Source organism: Macaca fascicularis, chromosome 16 (assembly GCF_037993035.2).
Source record: "Macaca fascicularis isolate 582-1 chromosome 16, T2T-MFA8v1.1".
NCBI classification, from domain to species: Eukaryota; Metazoa; Chordata; class Mammalia; order Primates; family Cercopithecidae; genus Macaca; species Macaca fascicularis.
This window is the reverse complement of record NC_088390.1, coordinates 18,014,737-18,032,064: the sequence shown is the minus strand read 5'-3', so window position 1 is coordinate 18,032,064 and position 17,328 is coordinate 18,014,737. Positions and strand designations below refer to the sequence as shown.

Sequence of the window (17,328 nt, the reverse complement as noted above, 5' to 3'; positions counted from 1 at the left end):
ATTTGGGTGGGGACAAATATCCAAACTATATCAGTAGCTATATAATATTCAGTGGAATCAATATATTATATTTAATCATTTTTTTATTTTATATTTGAAAAGTTTTAAGAATTTTATTTTATTTTTGAGGCAGGGTCTCACTCTGTCACTCAGGCTGGAGTGCAGTGGTGTGATCACGGTTTGCTGCAGCCTCAGTCTCCCAGGCTGAAGCAATACTCCCATCTCAGTCTCCCAAATAGCTGGGACTACAGGCATGTGCCACCATGCCTGGCTAATTTTGTATTTTTTGTGGAGGCAAGGTTTATGTTGCTCAGGCTGGTCTCAAACTCCTGGGCTTAAGTGGTCCTCCTGCTTGAGCCTCCCAAAGTGCTAGGATTACAGGCTTGAGCCACTGCACTCAGCCAAGGATTTTAAATAATACTACATTGAACACATTCCTAGTAGCTTTTCTCCCATTTTTCAACAGCTTTATTGAGATATAATTTTATTGAGATATAATTCATATGCCATGCAATTCACTCATTTACAATGTACAAGTCAGTGGTTTTTAGTATAGTTATGGAGTTTTTTTAAAAAAACATTATATTTACAGAGTTGTTCAGCCATTACCACAATCAGTTTCAGAACATTTTCATCATTCTGTACCCATTAGCAATCACTCCCCATTTCCTCCAGCCCTTCCAACCCTAGGCAATCACTAATCTATTTTCTGTTTCTATAGATTTGCCTATTCTGGACATTTTATATAAATGGAATCATACAATATGTAGTCATTTCTATCTTTTTTTCCCTTTTTCTTGTGTGTGTGTTTTTTGTTTGTTTGTTTGTTTGTTTTGAGACAGAGTCTTGCTCTGTTGCCCAGGCTGGAGTACAGTGGCACCATCTTGGCTCACTGCAACCTCTCCTCCTGGGTTCAAGCAATTATCCTGCCTTAGCCTCCCGAGTAGCTGGGATTACAGGTGCACACCATCGTGCCTGGCTAATTTTTGTATTTTTTTAGTAGAGACAGGGTTTCACCATGTTGGCCAGGCTGGTCTCAAACTCCTGACCTCAGGCGATCTGCCTGCCTTGGCCTTCCAAAGTGCTGGGATTACAGGCGTGAACCACTGCACCTGGCCAGCACTGTGGCTTTAATGAGCACAACAGGTATGAGCCTTGGGAAACTTTTGGGAGTCTTTCTCCTGGCTTGGAATTTTGTAATCACTCTTTGAGGCCTTTTTATAGCCTTGCTCCTGGTGATGCCTGTGGTCCCTGGTTGGCCTCACAGGTTAGTTGGTGCCTGGCCAACAGATTGCAGCCTTGTCGTGGTCCTCTCTGCTCACACTCCAGGAGGGAGTTAAGGTGGCCACTTCACTTTTCCACCTGGAGGCTGCACTAAAAGCACTGGAGACAGTCACCCTCCCCTTCTGCTTCCCCGCTGGAATTCCGTCTTTCCTAAGATGCAGTCCACAGAATATACAAGTTAAGAATTGTGGTTCATGTTTATTGCGCCCACTATGTTCCAGGTTCTCTGTTTTGTGTCTTACATCACTAACTTATTTGATCTTACCACACCCTGTGAGGAGGTACAACTGTTTTGCCAGTTTTATGGATGAAATTCAGGGAGCGTGAGAAATGTGTCCCAGGTCAGAGAGAGCCAAGACTGACCCCCAGTCCCCAGATTCAAAGCCATGACCTTGACCAACATGCTGTCCTGTCTCCTTTTTTCACTGAGCAGTTGTGATAACCTGCCCCCTGCTTCCTGCCTGCAGTCTCTCCACTCCAGTACAGCCCCCATGCTGTTACCAGAGCGATCTGTCTCAGACATAAATATTCTTGTCACTCCTGTTGAAAAGCCCCATGTTGCCTCCTGTGGAAAGCCCAGACTCCTTAGAGAAAATGAAAGGACACTCCAGAGCTGGCCTCTTCTCACCGCTCCCCTTCACTGAGGCCCTGGCCCTGGGAGGCCGTTTGCACAGCCTATGATGTTCCTCTCTCTTCAAATTCCTGCTCTTTCATTGTACCAGGCCTGTTTCTTAGCTTTCACAGTCCCCTCTGCTCCCCTGTTCAGCCTCAGGTCTGTGCCCTGTGTCCTGGCTGTCTGTCTGCAGGTCTCTCCTGGGGAGCGCTTTGAGAGTAGGGGCTCCATCTTGCTTCTTTCCATCCCAGTCTGGCAGGGAGAGGCCTCACAGTTAAAGTTTTTAAATTGAGCTGGGAAGTCCCAAGGAGTGGCATTCATATCTCTGGGGTGTGTCTCTGTCATGGGGAGTAAGCTCAAAAAAGGGCTTGTGACAGCATGGCACACTGTGAAATTCTCAGGCACACCTCCTCTCTTCTCTGAGAGTGCTGGTGGTGAATGGTGGGCATGAGGGCAAGGGGAACAGCCCCTGAGAGGTGCTCTGGGGAAGAATAAATTGGCAGCAAAGCAGACTGCACGAAGAGGCCGAGAGGAAGACAGGACAGGTGAAGCCCAACCCCCCACACACCTGCCCCCACTTTCCCTTTATCTGCTCTGCTTTAAGCAGACTGTAACCTGAGCACAAGGTCCCAGAGGACCTTTGATCCTCCCAGCCAACCCCAACTGTCTGATATTACTGCACAGTCTGCTAGGCTGGGACAGGCTGGCCACAGCCCCCTCTTCCCCAAGCCTGGCACCATCCTGGGGCCTGGCTGGCTCCTGCAGAGGCCCCTCCTCCCCCATGGCCAATTTCCATCCCAGCCCTAAATTGGCTTCTTCCCCCAGCTACTCTCACACACTGACTCACACGTAAGTTATTCCATTAAGTACAAAGAACGGAATACATCATATACCAGTGGCTCTGCTTCTAGAGAGCACACCCCAAATGCATTTTAAATCTGTGGATCCCCCTCAAGGGAATTCCAGTTAAAAAAGAACTTGGGTCAGCAGCCTCGGGCCTGTGTGGCTAACAAGCTTCTGTTTTCTCTGTTGTTTGGCTGGCCTGAAGGGTTCCTTTGTTTGGGGAGTGGGAGGATGTGATGCCCTAATGAGGCCAGGGTGTGGAATTGGGGCTCACACAGAGCTGTCCTTTAGAACTGAGCTCTCCAGACAGGAGAATAAGTTGGGGAGTTTGCGAGTTTGTTGGTCTTTAAAGAAAACAGAAGGTTTCAAAACAAGGAAAACAAAATGCAGTGTGGTATTCTGGATCAGATCATGAGCGGAAAAAGGACATTAGTGGAAAAACTGGAGAAATCCAAATAACATCTGGAGTTCAGTTAATAGTACTATATCAATGTTAACTTTTTCGTTTTGGCCTGTGTACAATGGTTATGTAAGATGTGAACTGCCAGGCATGGTGGCTCACGCCTGTAATCCCAGCACTTTGGGAGGCCGAGGCAGGTGGATCACCTCAGGTCAGGAGTTTGAGACCAGCCTGGCCAAACTTGGTGAAACCACCGTCTCTACTAAAAAGACAAAAATTAGCTGGGCGTGGTGGCGGGCGCCTGTAATCCCAGCTACTCAGGAGGCTGAGGCAGGAGAATTGCTTGAACCCAGGAGGCGGAGGTTGCAGTAAGCTGGGGTCGCACCACTGTACTCCAGCCTGGGCGATAGGGTGATACTCCATCTCAAAAAAAAAAAAAAGCCGGGCGCACTCCCAACAGTTTGGGAGGCCAAGGCGGGTGGATCATGAGGTCAGGAGTTCAAGACAAGCCGGGCCAACATTGTGAAACCCCGTCTCTACTAAAAATGCAAAAATTAGCCTGTGTGGTAGCAGACGCCTGTAGTCCCAGCTACTTGGGAGACTGAGGCTAGAGAATTGCTTGAACCCGGGAGGCAGAGGTTGTGGTGAGCTGAGATTGCGCCACTGCACTCCAGCCTGGGAAACAGAGCGAGACTCCATCTCAAAAAAAAAAAAAAAAAAAGTGAACATTAGCGGAAACGGCAAGAAGAGCAAGTGGGAACTCTGTTCTATCTTTGCAACTCTTCAGTAAATCTAAAATTATTCCAAAATAAAAGATATATTAATTTAAAAAAAGAAGAACAAGAGAATAAAGTGACCCAGCATCTAATTTAACTTGACACTTTCACCAGCACTCTTCTTTACACTTCTTAGCCCAGGGTCTTTAGCCTTCATCTAAAAATCAGGAGGGTGGGCTGCATCCAACACTCTGGACCATGTATTGTGGAGGCCAGCGTCTTCTTTGCCCTGTGACCCTCTACCTGAGGATGGATCAGGGTCCAAGGCCAGGCTTACCAGGAAGACCTGGGCCATGTGGTTGGCAGTATTGCTACCTCCTGTCTGCACACTGTGGGGCTAGTCACCCCACTAGGCTTCATTTTCTTCCTATTAGAGAGAGAACTTGCTTGGGGGGGTGGGGGGTAGGATGGTAGGGTTAAATGAGGTAATGTCTGTCAAGAACCTGGCTCAAACCAAATAAGCAGGGGTTTTCATTCTCTCTTCTGTTTCTCCATTTTTTTGGTGAGAGGACTGACAGCCATTTCCTTGAAGACTTGAGACCAGTGGTTCAGTGGTCGCTTTGAGAGCAAGAAACTGCCCATAAGGAGCTTGCAACAACACCGTGGCCCCTCCTCCCTCATGCCCCACTTCCTGGGGTCCAGGAAATGTGGACTTATGGGGAATCTTTTTACTAGATGGTCTCTAAGACCTCTTGGAGTTTTAACATTTGGATTCTTAAGGAAATTGTGGTGTGGCTGCTCCTTTACCCTGCAGATGGGGCGACCCAAGTTTGGGGGCTTCCTTCTGGAAGCTCAGTAACCCAGAAATCCAAAAAGCTAGCGCTCCCAGGATATTGAATCTGATGGGTGTAGCTTGTGGATGACTGTTTACCTGTAGGTGGCAGTGGTGACACGGGAATGGGAGAGGAGGGGGTTGCAAGGGGAGGGCACTGGCAGAGCTCCTTTCAGAAGAGCTGTAGTAAGGATAGAAGTAACAGCAAGGAAAGGTCCTCTGTATTAGAGGCTCTGTCAGGTGTTTTCTGTATTATTTAGTCTCCTCTAACGGCCACTGTGTGAGAGAGTGCTATTATTCCAGCATTTTACAGCAGTCCAAAAGGCTTGGAGAGGTCAGGTTATTGCCTGTAGTCACACAGTAATTGGCGGAACTAGAACTCACCAGAATCTGAGTTCACACTCCCTGTTCCTAGACTCCGTTAGGATGCATATTTCTTCTACTTCTAAGTCTGAAGAGAGAACCGGGGACAGCTGGGAACCCAGCTCTCATCTCACCAGACTGCCCAGTGCCTGTCACCCGGTGGCCTCGAAAGGATTTACAGTCATCATTTTACTTCTAAAGGGCCCTCATTAGCATAAGGTCAGGCCTTCTCGACATGAAGATGTCCTGCCTCCAAGCAGCTTCCAGTTTAGGTTGGGGGCCAAGAAGGTACTTATGACTCATTAAGCCGGTAAGATTTGAAAAAGTTCTCAGAACATTAGAATAGTGTTGAAGGCTCAGTCCTTGTGTGGACTGTACCATCAGGTGCTGGAGCCCATCAGAGGGCCTCTCTTGTGGGCAGCAGCAAAGAAGGCTCTGGAGAGGACGTTGGATGGGAGCTAGATATAGGCAGATAGGCTGGAGAGAAGGCTTTCCAGACTGGAGAAGTCTGAGGTGACTTTCTCAGGGCTTGCAAAGACCTGCGGATCCTGATATGGTTCCTGTTTTTACCCTCTTGCAATTTTTTATGGAATAAGGACTCAAATGGGTCTTCTCTTCAGCTTTGTTTGCTCTCATGGTGTATGGCTGTGTTTTGTAAAAATATATATAGGCGCTGGCCGGGCGCAGTGGCTCAAGCCTGTAATCCCTGCACTTTGGGAGGCCGAGACGGGCGGATCACGAGGTCAGGAGATCGAGACCATCCTGGCTAACAGGGTGAAACCCCGTCTCTACTAAAAATACAAAAAATTAGCCAGGCGAGGTGGCAGGCACCTGTAGTCCCAGCTACTCAGGAGGCTGAGGCAGGAGAATGGTGTAAACCCGGGAGGCGGAGCTTGCAGTGAGCTGAGATCCGGCCACTGCACTCCAGCCTGGGCGACAGCGCGAGACTCCATCTCAAAAAAAACAAAAACAAAAACAAAAAAAAAATATATATATATATATAGGTGCAACAATGCTACCTTTCACCACTTCTATTCAACATGGTATTGGAAATTGTAGCCAGAGCAGTTAGGGAAGAAAAAGAAATAAAAGGCCTCTAAATGGGAAAGGAAGGAATAACATTATCTCTGTTCCCTGATGACATGACTTTACATGTAGAAAACCTTGACGACAACACACACACACACACACACACACACACACACACACATACACACACACACAACTCCTAGAGCAAATATCATAAATTTACCAAAGCTGCAGGATACAAAATCAACACTCAAAAATCAGTTGTGTTTCTTTTATACACATTAACAATGAACAATCTGAAAAGAAAATTAAGAGAACAATTCCATTTACACTAGCCTCTAAAAGAATAAAATACCTAGGAATTAACCAAGGCAGCAAAAAAGTGTGCACTGAAAACTATAAAACATTACTGAAGGAAATTAAAGAAGACATAAATATATGGAAAAACATCCTGGCCGGGCGCGGTGGCTCAAGCCTGTAATCCCGGCACTTTGGGAGGCCGAGACGGGCCGATCATGAGGTCAGGAGATCGAGACCATCCTGGCGAACATGGTGAAACCCCGTCTCTACTAAAAATACAAAAAATTAGCCAGGCGAGGTGGCAGGCGCCTGTAGTCCCAGCTACTCGGGAGGCTGAGGCAGGAGAATGGCGTAAACCTGGGAGGCGGAGCTTGCAGTGAGCTGAGATCCGGCCACTGCACTCCAGCCTGGGCGACAGAGCGAGACTCCGTCTCAAAAACAAACAAACAAACAAACAAAAACCATCCTGTGTTCATAGATGGGAAGATAGTTTTTTTTTAAGGTAGTCTCATTCTGTTGCCCAGGTTGGAGTACAGTGGCACAGTTACGACTCACTGCAGCCTTGACCTCCCGGGCTCAAGTGATTGTCCCACCTTAGCCTCCTGAGTAGATGAAATGACAGGCGCGAGCCACCACTCCTGGCTAATTTTTAAATTTTTTGTAGAGACAGGGTCTCCTTATGTTGCCCAGGCTGTTCATAAACTCCTGAGCTCAAGCAGTCTTCCCACCTTGGCCTCCCAAAGTGAAGGGATTTACAGGCATGAGCTACCACGCCTAGCCTGGGAAGCTGATATTTTTAAGATGACAGTACTACCCAAAGTGATCTACAGATGTAATGAAATCCCAGTTAAAATTGCAGTGAAGCCGGGCATGGTGGCATGCACATGTATTCCCAGCTACTTGGAAGGCTAAGATGGGAGATTTGCTTGAGCCCAGGAGTTTGACTCCAGAATGGGCAACATAGCAAGACCCTGTCTCTGAAAAAAAAAGAAAAAAAAAGGCCAATGGCATTTTTTTCAGAAATAGAAAATGCATCCTAAAATTCACATGAAATCTCAAGGGACCCCAAATAGCCAAACCTTTATTTATTTTAATTTTTTAAATAATAATAATTTTTTTTTGAGATGGAGTCTCGCTCTGTCGCCCAGGCTGGAGTGCAGTGACGTGATTTTGGCTCATTTTGCAACCTCTGCCTCCCAGGTTCAGGTGATTCTCCTGGCTCAGCCTCCTAAGCACCTGGGACAACAGGTGTGCGCCACCACACCCAGCTCTTTTTTTTTTTTTTTTTTTTTAGACAGAGTCTCGCTCTGTCGCCCAGGCTGGAGTACAGTGGTGCGATCTCGGCTCACTGCAACCTCCGCCTGCTGGGTTCAAGCAACTCTCCTGCCTCAGCCTCCCGAGTAGCTGAGACTACAGGTGTGTGCCACTACGCCCAGCTAATTTTTATGTTTTTAGTAGAGATAGGGTTTTACCATGTTGGTTGGCCAGGAAGGTCTCCATCTCTTTACCTCGTGATCCACCCGCTTCAGCCTCCCAAAATGCTGGGATTACAGGTGTGAGCCACTGCACCTGGCTAATTTTTGTATTTTTAGTAGAGACAGGGTTTCACTGTGTTGACCAGACTGGTCTCAAACTCCTGACCTCATGTGATCCCCCGACCTCGGCCTCACCAGGTGTTGGGATTACAGGTGTGAGCCACCGTGCCTGGCCCTAAACAACCTTTAAAAGGAACAAAGTTGGAGGACTCACACTTCCTGATTTCAAAACTTACTTCAAAACTATAATGATCACAACATTGTGGTATTGGAATAAGGAAAGACATATGGACCAATGGAATAAAGTAGAGAACTCAGAAATAAACTCTCCCATACATGGTCAATGATTTTCAACAAGGGTGCCAAAACTATTTAGAGGGGAAAGGACAGTCTTTTCAACAAATGGTGCTTGGAAAACTGAATATCCACATGCAAAAGAATGAAGTTGGACCCTTATCTTATACCATATGCAAAAATAAACTCCAAACAGACCAAAGACCTACACGTAAGAGGGAAGGGAAAACTATAAAAATCTTAAAATAGGCCGGGCGCAGTGGCTCACACCTGTAATCCTTTGGGAGGCCAAAGCGGGCAGATCACGAGGTCAGGAGATCGAGACCATCCTGGCTAACACAGTGAAACTCCGTCTCTACTAAAAATACAAAAAATTAGCCTGGTGTGGTAGCGGGTGCCTGCAGTCTCAGCTACTGAGGAGGCTGAGGCAGGAGAATGGCGTGAACCTGGGAGGCAGAACTTGCAGTGAGCCAAGATCGCGCCACTGCACTCCAACCTGGGTAAGAGAGCAAGACTCCATCTCAAAAAAAAAAAAAATCTTAAAATAAAAGGTGGAAATCATGACATTGGATTTAGCAAAGATTTCTGAAACATGACACCAAAACCACAGGCAACAAAAGAAAAAATAGATAAATGGGACAATCCGAATTTAAAACTTTTATGCATTAAAGGATACTATCAAGAGAGCAAAAAGACAACAATAAAATAGGAGGGATTAATATTCAGAATATGTAAAGAACTCTTACAGCTTAACAACCAAAAGAAAAAGAAAACTACTCAGTTTAAAAATGGGACCAGGCATTGTGCCTCATGCCTGTAATCCTAGCACTTTGGGGGGCCAAGGCAAGAGGATCATTTGAGGCCAGGAGTTCAAGACCAGCCTGGGTAACATAGCGAGACCCCATCTCTACATAAATTTTTTTTAAAAAATTAGCTAGGTGTGGTGGTGCATGCCTGAAGTCCCAGCTACTTGGGAGACTGAGGTGGGAGGATTGCTTGAGACCAGGACTTGGAGATTGCAGTGAGCTATGATGCTGTGATATGGCCACTGCACTCCATTCTAGGTGACAAAGTGAGATCTTGTCTCTTAAAAAAGGGGTTGGGGGGGCAAAAAAAATTGAATAGCTATGTCTCCAAAGAAGATATACCATGGCCAAAAAGCACATGAAAAAATGCTCAACATCAGTAGTCATTAGAGAAATACAAAACAAAACCACAGTGGGATAGCACTTCACACCTGGTAAGCCAGGATCCCATCATTGAATTGGTGGTACCAATATTTGATCCTGGTTCTGTCTCTAAAGACTGGGCATTTGCATGATATAGTCTCACCTGCTAGCAAAGGCTGAGTTTGGATCTGAAGTTAGTATCTTGGAGGAATTCTGAAACTGCCCCATCCTAACTCTCAATTCGTGAAAGGATACCATCACTACTATTTTAATAAAAGTTTCGTATAATCCACGCTTCTGCTCATACTCGGATAATACCATAGAAGACCTCTGTACAGGCTGGAAGTATCCTTGTTTTACTGGATGCATTTATGGTGAAGTGACACTTGTTTTTTACGTAACATACTAGATAGAACTCACACATCCAAACAAAAGCTATACTTTACAAGCAGTGACAGCACACTCCAAAAATATAGCTGTTGCTCAAAACATTTGTGCAGCAGTCTTCTGTCTGCATTAAAAAGCCTCATTGTTTTATTTACTGCTCTTTTTAAATTTTTTTTTACCTGAAAAAGATATATCCCTAACCTTTTCTCTTTATTCATTACACTTGGCACTCAAAGACTTTTGACCACCCAGGTGCCTCCAAGCCCCTGCTCTGAGAAAGCAGCCCCACCTGCAAATAGTAAGAATCTGACTTCAGATGAATGCAATACACAGGCAGAGGACTGGGCAGGGGCTTGGAGGCTCTTGAGATTTGGAGAAATCTAACCAAAGTCAGTCCTCAGATGGCACCAGGCTGGCAGATACCGAAGCAGTATTTGATAATTGTCTACAAGGTGGGGAAAGTGGAGGAGGAGAGGAAGGGATGAGAATGCATGTCAGCAATGGTTAAGAGCCAGATAGGCCCCAGAGATGCCCTACCCCCTCCCTGCCCTTTTCATGCATGTGGAAAAGAGAGTAAAAGTCATAAAGCCAGCAAGGAGCAGACCTGGGCCTATCAGGGAAATCAGAGCCCCCTGAGGGAGGGCAGGCAGGGCTGGGAAGAATGTGGGTGGTGGTAGGCACCATCCGTTTAGTCTAGAGAAGAAAAGACTGAGGGCAGAGGCTCCAGGAAGGTTAAGGGGGAGGACACAATGTAGCCACTGAGACAGCAGTGTCCTCTGTCACCCTATGGCTTATCCAGAGGCAGAATGAGCCCCAGGTGTGCTGGGAGCCTGCAGCGGTGAAATGGTGCCTGCCTCCTGCCCCTGCTCTTCCTGCAGCTGTCTCTGAACACCCCTCCTCTTCAAGGTGTCGACTCCCAGAAGAATGACTCACCACCTGGGTCACACACAGTAGGGGCATGTCTGCAGCCATAAATCCAGCAGCCTCCTCAGGAGGAGACTTACCCTGATGGAAGCAGCTCTGCCTGCAGGCCTGGGCTTGCTGCTCTTTTGAGCCAGGAATGGGAGAGGACAGCTGGCCAGGGGGTAGTCGTCTCTCCCCTTCACAGAACTCAAGCTGTGGCACAGACTCTCATGGAGAAGAAAGTACGGAGATTGCACTTTGGTAGGGCCACAAGGGATACAGTCTTGGGAGGCTTAATAGAGGAAATATTAAATCAATGAAACCTCATTTCCAAGTTCGGTTTAGCAGCAGAATCCATTAACCTTATATTCACCCTCTCCTTTCCTCTTATGATACTGGGGAAGGGTTCAAAGGCATGATAACTTATCCTCAGGGTCAGCGCATTCTATTCAATTACTGGGATGCGAGTTTTCAAGCTGAAAGATATATACTCATTTTGATTATAAAGAACCAACCCAAAAAGAATGCTGCTTTCTTTTCATTTTGCAGAAAATGCCACACAAACACAACCATGGGTATTTAGCTCTACTGAAACAGATGAGGGAAGTAAGGCTGACAGAGGAGCTCAAATCAGTTCTGATTTTTCTCTTCATAAAATAATTTCCAGCTAATCAAGAGCAAAGTTGGATCTGATTGCCTCTGGAACTAAGGCCACTCAATGTGGGCTCCCTCACTCAGTCCTGTCCCCAGGCCAGAGGAAAGCAAAGTTCAGTCTCATTTATTTTGTCACCTAAATCGTCAAAACCTAAAATAAAACCTGGTGCAACAGCAGAAACAGAGTGCTCTAGGGAGCAGTGGGGCAAGTCGTTCCCACCAGCCAGCCCTCTGGACGGATAATTGTGAAGTGCTGACCTCTCTGGTGATATGCTAATGGCCAAGGACTGGGCTGGGAAAGAGGCTGGGTAGGGCGGGCCAGGCTGGGCTGGACTGGACAGGGCAGGGCAGGCCTGAGCTCGGGTAATCAGATACAGCTCCCATTAAATCTTCAGTGCGAGAGCAGCATAGCATCCTGATGCCGTTGCCATGGCATTTTCTCTCGCCTGGGGTAGGACCCAGGCCAGGATGCCCTGAAGCCTTGACGCTGACAGCAGTGATAGTGCTGGCTCTGAGCATGGTTTTTCTGCCCACCCACCCTCGCATGCTCTCTGAAACCCAAGGCAGCCCTGTTTGGAGGAGCCTCGCAATCCAGCGGCTTGGCTTTTTGGCTGCCGCTTTCTGCACTTTGATGTTAAATATAGTGACTTCAGAAGCTGCCAACACCAGAAGGCAAAAGAGGACTGGTTTTAGCATTTTGCATTCAGCAACATCCTTTCGGTGAGAGTGGAGGAGAAAACAGCCAAATGATCTACCTCCCCAACCATCAAGAGTGTTGGGGGCTGGGCACAGTGGCTCGTGCCTGTAATCCCAGCACTTTGGGAGACTGAGGCCGGTGGATCACCTGAGGTCAGGAGTTTGAGACCAGTCTGGCCAACATGCCGAAACCCATCTCTACTAAAAATACAAAAATTAGTGAAGCATGGTGGCACATGCCTGTAATCCCAGCTACTGAGGAGGCTGAGACAGGAGAATTGCTTGAACCCAGGAGGCAAATGTTGCAGTGAGCCGAGATCATGCCACTGCACTCCAGCCTGCGCAATGGAGCGAGACTCTGTCTCAAATAATAATAATAGTCATCATCATCATCATCATCATCCCTGAATCCCACCCCATACCATTCAAAGTAGAACCTCTGGGTCATGAGGCTCAGGTATTGGTGTGCTCTAGAAGCTCCCCAGGTGGTTCTCATGTGCAGCCAGGGCTGAAATCCACAGCGTAGAGGAAGGGATGCGAATGCGGTCATTCATCTGATGTAAATGCATTGCACTGCTGCCAAGTGCTGGGCACTTGGACCCAGTGGAAGGCAAGACAGACCTAGTCCCTGCCCTCCCGGAGCTCACAGCCCAGAGGGGTAAGGGAGTCAAGTGACCCTGGCTCTGGTCCTGGCTCTACCACTGAGGATCCTGAGCTCCGGGACCTTTCCCTTTGCTTCTGCAGGCCCCAGGTTTCCTGTCAAAGGAGACTGCAGACCCAAATAATCTCTGATCCCCACCCTGCTACTCCCTTACGTAACAGTCCATTGACCTGTGTGTAATTTTTCTGTCTTTTTTGGTGGTGGTTTTAAAAATATATGTAACATTAAATTTATCATTTTAACCATTAAACAAAAAGTATTTTAAGAGACAGAGTCTTACTCTGTCACCCAGGCTGGAATGCAGTGGCTCAGTCATATCTCACTGCAGCCTCAAACTCCTGGACTTAAGCAATCTTCCTGCCTCAGCCTCATTAGTAGTTAGGACCACAGGTACAAGCCAGTATACCCAGCTAATTTTTAAATTTTTCGTAGAAACAATGTCTTGCTGTGTTGCCCAGGCTGTTCTCAAACCCTGGATTCAAGTAACCCTCCTGCCTCAGCCTCCCAAAGTTCTGAGATTACAGGTGTGAGCCATCTTGCCTGGCCCATTTTAACCATTTTAAAGTGTACAGTTCAGTGGCATTAGGTATGTTCACATTGTGTGCAACCATCCACACCCATGTCCAGAACTCTTTCATTTTCCCCAAACTGAAATTCTGTGTTCATTAAATAATAACTCCCCATTCCCCCGCACCCCCCAACAGCCTCTGGCAACCACCATTCTGCTTTCTGTCTTTAAATCTGACTATTTTAGGTACCTGATGTAAGTGGAATCATCTCGTGTTTGTCTTGGTGAATGGCTTATTTCACTTAGCACAAGGCCTTCAAGGTTCAGCCATATTGTGCATGCAATAGGATTTCCTTCCTTTTTTATGGCTGAATAATATTCCATTTTATGTATATCCATTTGGGTTATCCATTCATTAGTTGATGGACACAGGCTGTTTACAAATCTTTTGACTGTTGTGACTATTGCTGCTATGAACATGACTCTGCAAATATCTCCTCAAGGCCCTGCTTTCAGTTCTTTTGGGTATATACTCAGAAGTGAAATTCCTAGATCATAGGGTAATTCTGTGTTTTGTTTGTTTGTTTGTTTTGTTTTTGAGATGGAGTCTCGCTCTGTCGCCCAGGCTGGAGTGCAGTGGTGCGATCTCGGCTCACTGCAAGCTCCGCCTCCCAGGTTCATGCCATTCTCCTGCCTCAGCCTCCTGAGTAGCTGGGACTACAGGTGCCTGCCACCAAACCCGGCTAACTTTTTATACTTTTTTTAGTAGAGACTAGGTTTCACCATGTTAGCCAGGATGGTCTCGATCTTCTGACCTGGTGATCCATCCGTCTCGGTCTCCCAAAGTGCTGGGATTACAGGCATGAGCCACTGCACCTTGCCGGGTAATTCTATGTTTTAACTACCATCCTGTTTTCCATAGCAGCTGTACCATTTTACATTCCCATCAAAAGCGTAAAAGGGTTCCAATTTGTCTATATCCTTGCCAACACTTGTTATTTTCTACTTTTTTGATAGGAGCCATCCTAATGGGTGTGAGGTGATGTTTCATTGTGGTTTTGACTTGCACTTCCCTAATGCTTAGTGATGTTGAACCTCTTTTCATATACCTGTTAGCCATTGGTATATCTTCTTTGGAGAAATATCATTCAAGTCCTTTCCCATTTTGTAATTGCATAGTTTGGGGTTTTTTGTTGTTAAGTTATAGGAGTTACTTACATCTTCTGGATATTAACCCCTTATCATATATATAATTTTGCAAATATTTTCTTCCTCTGCAGGTTGCCTTTTCACTCTGTTGTGTCCTTTGATGCCTAGAAGTTTTTATTTTGATGTAGTTCAAAATGTTTCTTTTGTTGCCTCTGCTTTTGGTGTCATATCCGTGAGATGATTGCCGAATCTAGTGTCACGAAGCTTTTTCACTATGTTTTCTTTTAGGCGTTTTTTAGTTTGAGCTCTTACATTTATGTCTTTGATCCATTTGGAGTAAATTTTTGTATATGTTATAAGATAAAGGGTCCAAGTTCATTCTTTTGCATGTGGCAATCCAATTTTCACAGCACCATTTGTTGAAAATACTGTCCTTTCCTCACTGAATGGTCAGAAAGTCATTTTGTGGATGAGAGAAAATAATGTACATGAAGCACCTAACACCATGCCTACAGTGGCTTAATAACTGATGGTCCTTTCTTTCTCCCCCTTATCTGAAATGTAGTTTTTTACTACAGCAGTTGATTTTTAATAATCCCAATAGCAAATACCTGTATAGCACTGTGTGCCAGGCTCTGTTCTAAGTGTTTCATGTATATCAACCCATTTAATTTTCATAACACATATCAGGTAAGTACTGTTGTTTTCACTAGCTTTGGCACCTAGAAGTTAAGTAACTTACCCAAGACCACACAACTAGTAAGCAGTAGAGCCTGTATTTGAACCTAGTTTGGTAGGTAGTTTGGCTCCAGACTCTGTGGGTTCATAAACCTAATATCCTCATGTTTGGGGTGATTTTTGATGGCTTAGGCCTGTCATAAGCTTTTCAGTCTAGAGTTTGGTGAATGAAGAACCTAGTTATAAACTCCAGCCTTGGCCGGGTGCGGTGGCTCAAGCCTGTAATCCCAGCACTTTGGGAGGCCGAGACGGGTGGATCACGAGGTCAGGAGATCGAGACCATCCTGGCTAACACGGTGAAACCCCGTCTCTACTAAAAAAATACAAAAAAAAAACTAGCCGGGCGAGGTGGCGGGCGCCTGTAGTCCCAGCTACTCGGGAGGCTGAGGCAGGAGAATGGCGTAAACCCGGGAGGCGGAGCTTGCAGTGAGCTGAGATCGCGCCACTGCACTCCAGCCTGGGTGACAGAGCCAGACTCCGTCTCAAAAAAAATAAATAAATAAATAAATAAACTCCAGCCTTCAGGCCAGGACCTTTCCCGGGTGTTCTCTTGTGATAATAGCACCCCTAGAATGGCTCTGTTGGCTCAGCCCATCTGCTTGGGATGAGAATGTGGTGGTTCTGGTCTCTTCCCATTTCCTGCCGAGACCCACTTATTCCAGGAGAAATGTAAACCCATTTTCTCTCTGATTTCACAGAAAAGGCAACAGATGGCTCCCTGCAAAGTGAGGATTGGACATTGAATATGGAGATCTGTGACATCATCAATGAGACGGAGGAAGGGTACGTGTGCCCCCCTCTCCTGGGAAGCCTCTCTCAGCTTTTAGGGGCCACTCAAAGCTTGTCAGGGCCTGAGGGTGGCAGATTTTATTTTTTGTTTTGTGTTTTAGTCTGTTTGGTTTGGCATTGAATAAGCTGACACTCTGAATTATCTGTCCTTTTTGTCTTCATCCCTCCCCCACTTGCCCAGTGGCAGTGCTGGAGGTAGAACAGAGACACCTCTTTTAATCACCTGCTTTTAATCACAAGTAGAAATGAAGCTGCTTGATTACTTGGTTCCCAGTGGCCATTAGTCTCTGCAGCCCAAGTGTCACCTTTTCCCTCCCCTCCTTCCTGGCCTCTGCCTCTCCTTCACAGCCTATCTCTCCCCCGGTTTGCCGGGAGTCAGAGAGCACCACAGTGTCCATGGAGGGAGGTCCCGGGCATGGAGCGGACACAGCCGGGAGTGGGAAAGCGGCATGAGTGGACTTAGGCCACGTTGCCCCTCCTGCATTCCTGCACTGCTGGATCCATTCCCGTTGTTATTTCCTGTATCCTCTTCTTTTGTTTTATAGCTGCACTCGATTTGTACTTCCTCCAAATTGGTCTGTATTTAGCCCTCTGTCCATACAACTAACGCTTACTTTACTATAGCCATGCCCTCTTAAACCATTTTCAGAGTGGCAAGGAGAGCAGTTGGGACTCAGGCATCCCTGGGCTGGCATCGCAGCACTGTCACTCTAGCCTTGCCATGTGTGAACTGGGGACCAGCCTCTCAAGCTTGGTCCTGTTTTCATGCAGCAAATATTTCTCAAATGACTACCTTGTGCCAGGCCTATTGTAAATACTGAGGACACAGCAGTGAACAAGATAGATTCCTTCCCCTTGGGGAGCTACCATTCTAGAGTAGTAGGGAGGCAGGCCATAAACAAGATAATTAAACATATAACCTGGTCAGATGAGGACAAGACTGTGGAAGGGAGATGGGGAGAGAGGAGGCTAGGAATTAGCAATTTTAAATAGAGTGATCCAGAAAAGTCTTGGCTGGGTTGGGTGGCTCACATCTGTAATCCTAGCACTTTGGGAGGCCAAGGTGGGCTAGTCGCTTGAGCCTAGGAATTCGAGACCAGCCTGGGGAACACGGTTGAATCTTGTATTTACAAAAAATACAAAAGTTAGCCAGGCCTGGTGGTGCATACCTGTAGTCCCAGCTACTTGGGAGGCTGAGATGGGAGGATCACTTGAGCCCAGGAGGTCGAGGCTGCAGTGAGCCATGAGCATGCCACTGCACTCCAGTTTTGGTGACAGAGAAAAACCCTGTCTCAAAAAGAAAAGACAAAACAACAGAAAAGTCTCATTTAGAAGGCGATATTGAACAAAGACTTAAAGGAGATGAGGGTGTAGGGGGTGAGGATTATACAAGGGAAGAACTGTCAAGGTTCGTGGAACAGCAAACCCAGAAGTCCTGGGACGGGGGGGTGTCTGATGTGTTTGA

At 46.5% G+C, this 17,328-nt stretch overlaps 1 protein-coding gene across 16 annotated transcripts in view; it reads left to right on the top strand.

Moving 5' to 3' along the window:
- TOM1L2 (target of myb1 like 2 membrane trafficking protein) overlaps positions 1 to 17,328 on the top strand; it is a 132,062-nt gene that overhangs the window by 51,365 nt on the left and 63,369 nt on the right. For 10 of the 16 annotated variants that reach the window (XR_012425327.1, XM_074018712.1, XM_005583053.5 and 7 more), the window contains exon 2: positions 15,773 to 15,857. The exons of the other annotated variants lie outside the window; for them this stretch is intronic. Coding sequence is in view for 9 of the 10 variants with exons in the window: in XM_074018712.1 (XP_073874813.1) it covers positions 15,773 to 15,857 (85 nt within the window). In the remaining variant the exon portion in view is untranslated. The remainder of the gene's footprint in view (positions 1 to 15,772; positions 15,858 to 17,328) is intronic. 16 annotated transcript variants of the gene reach the window in all.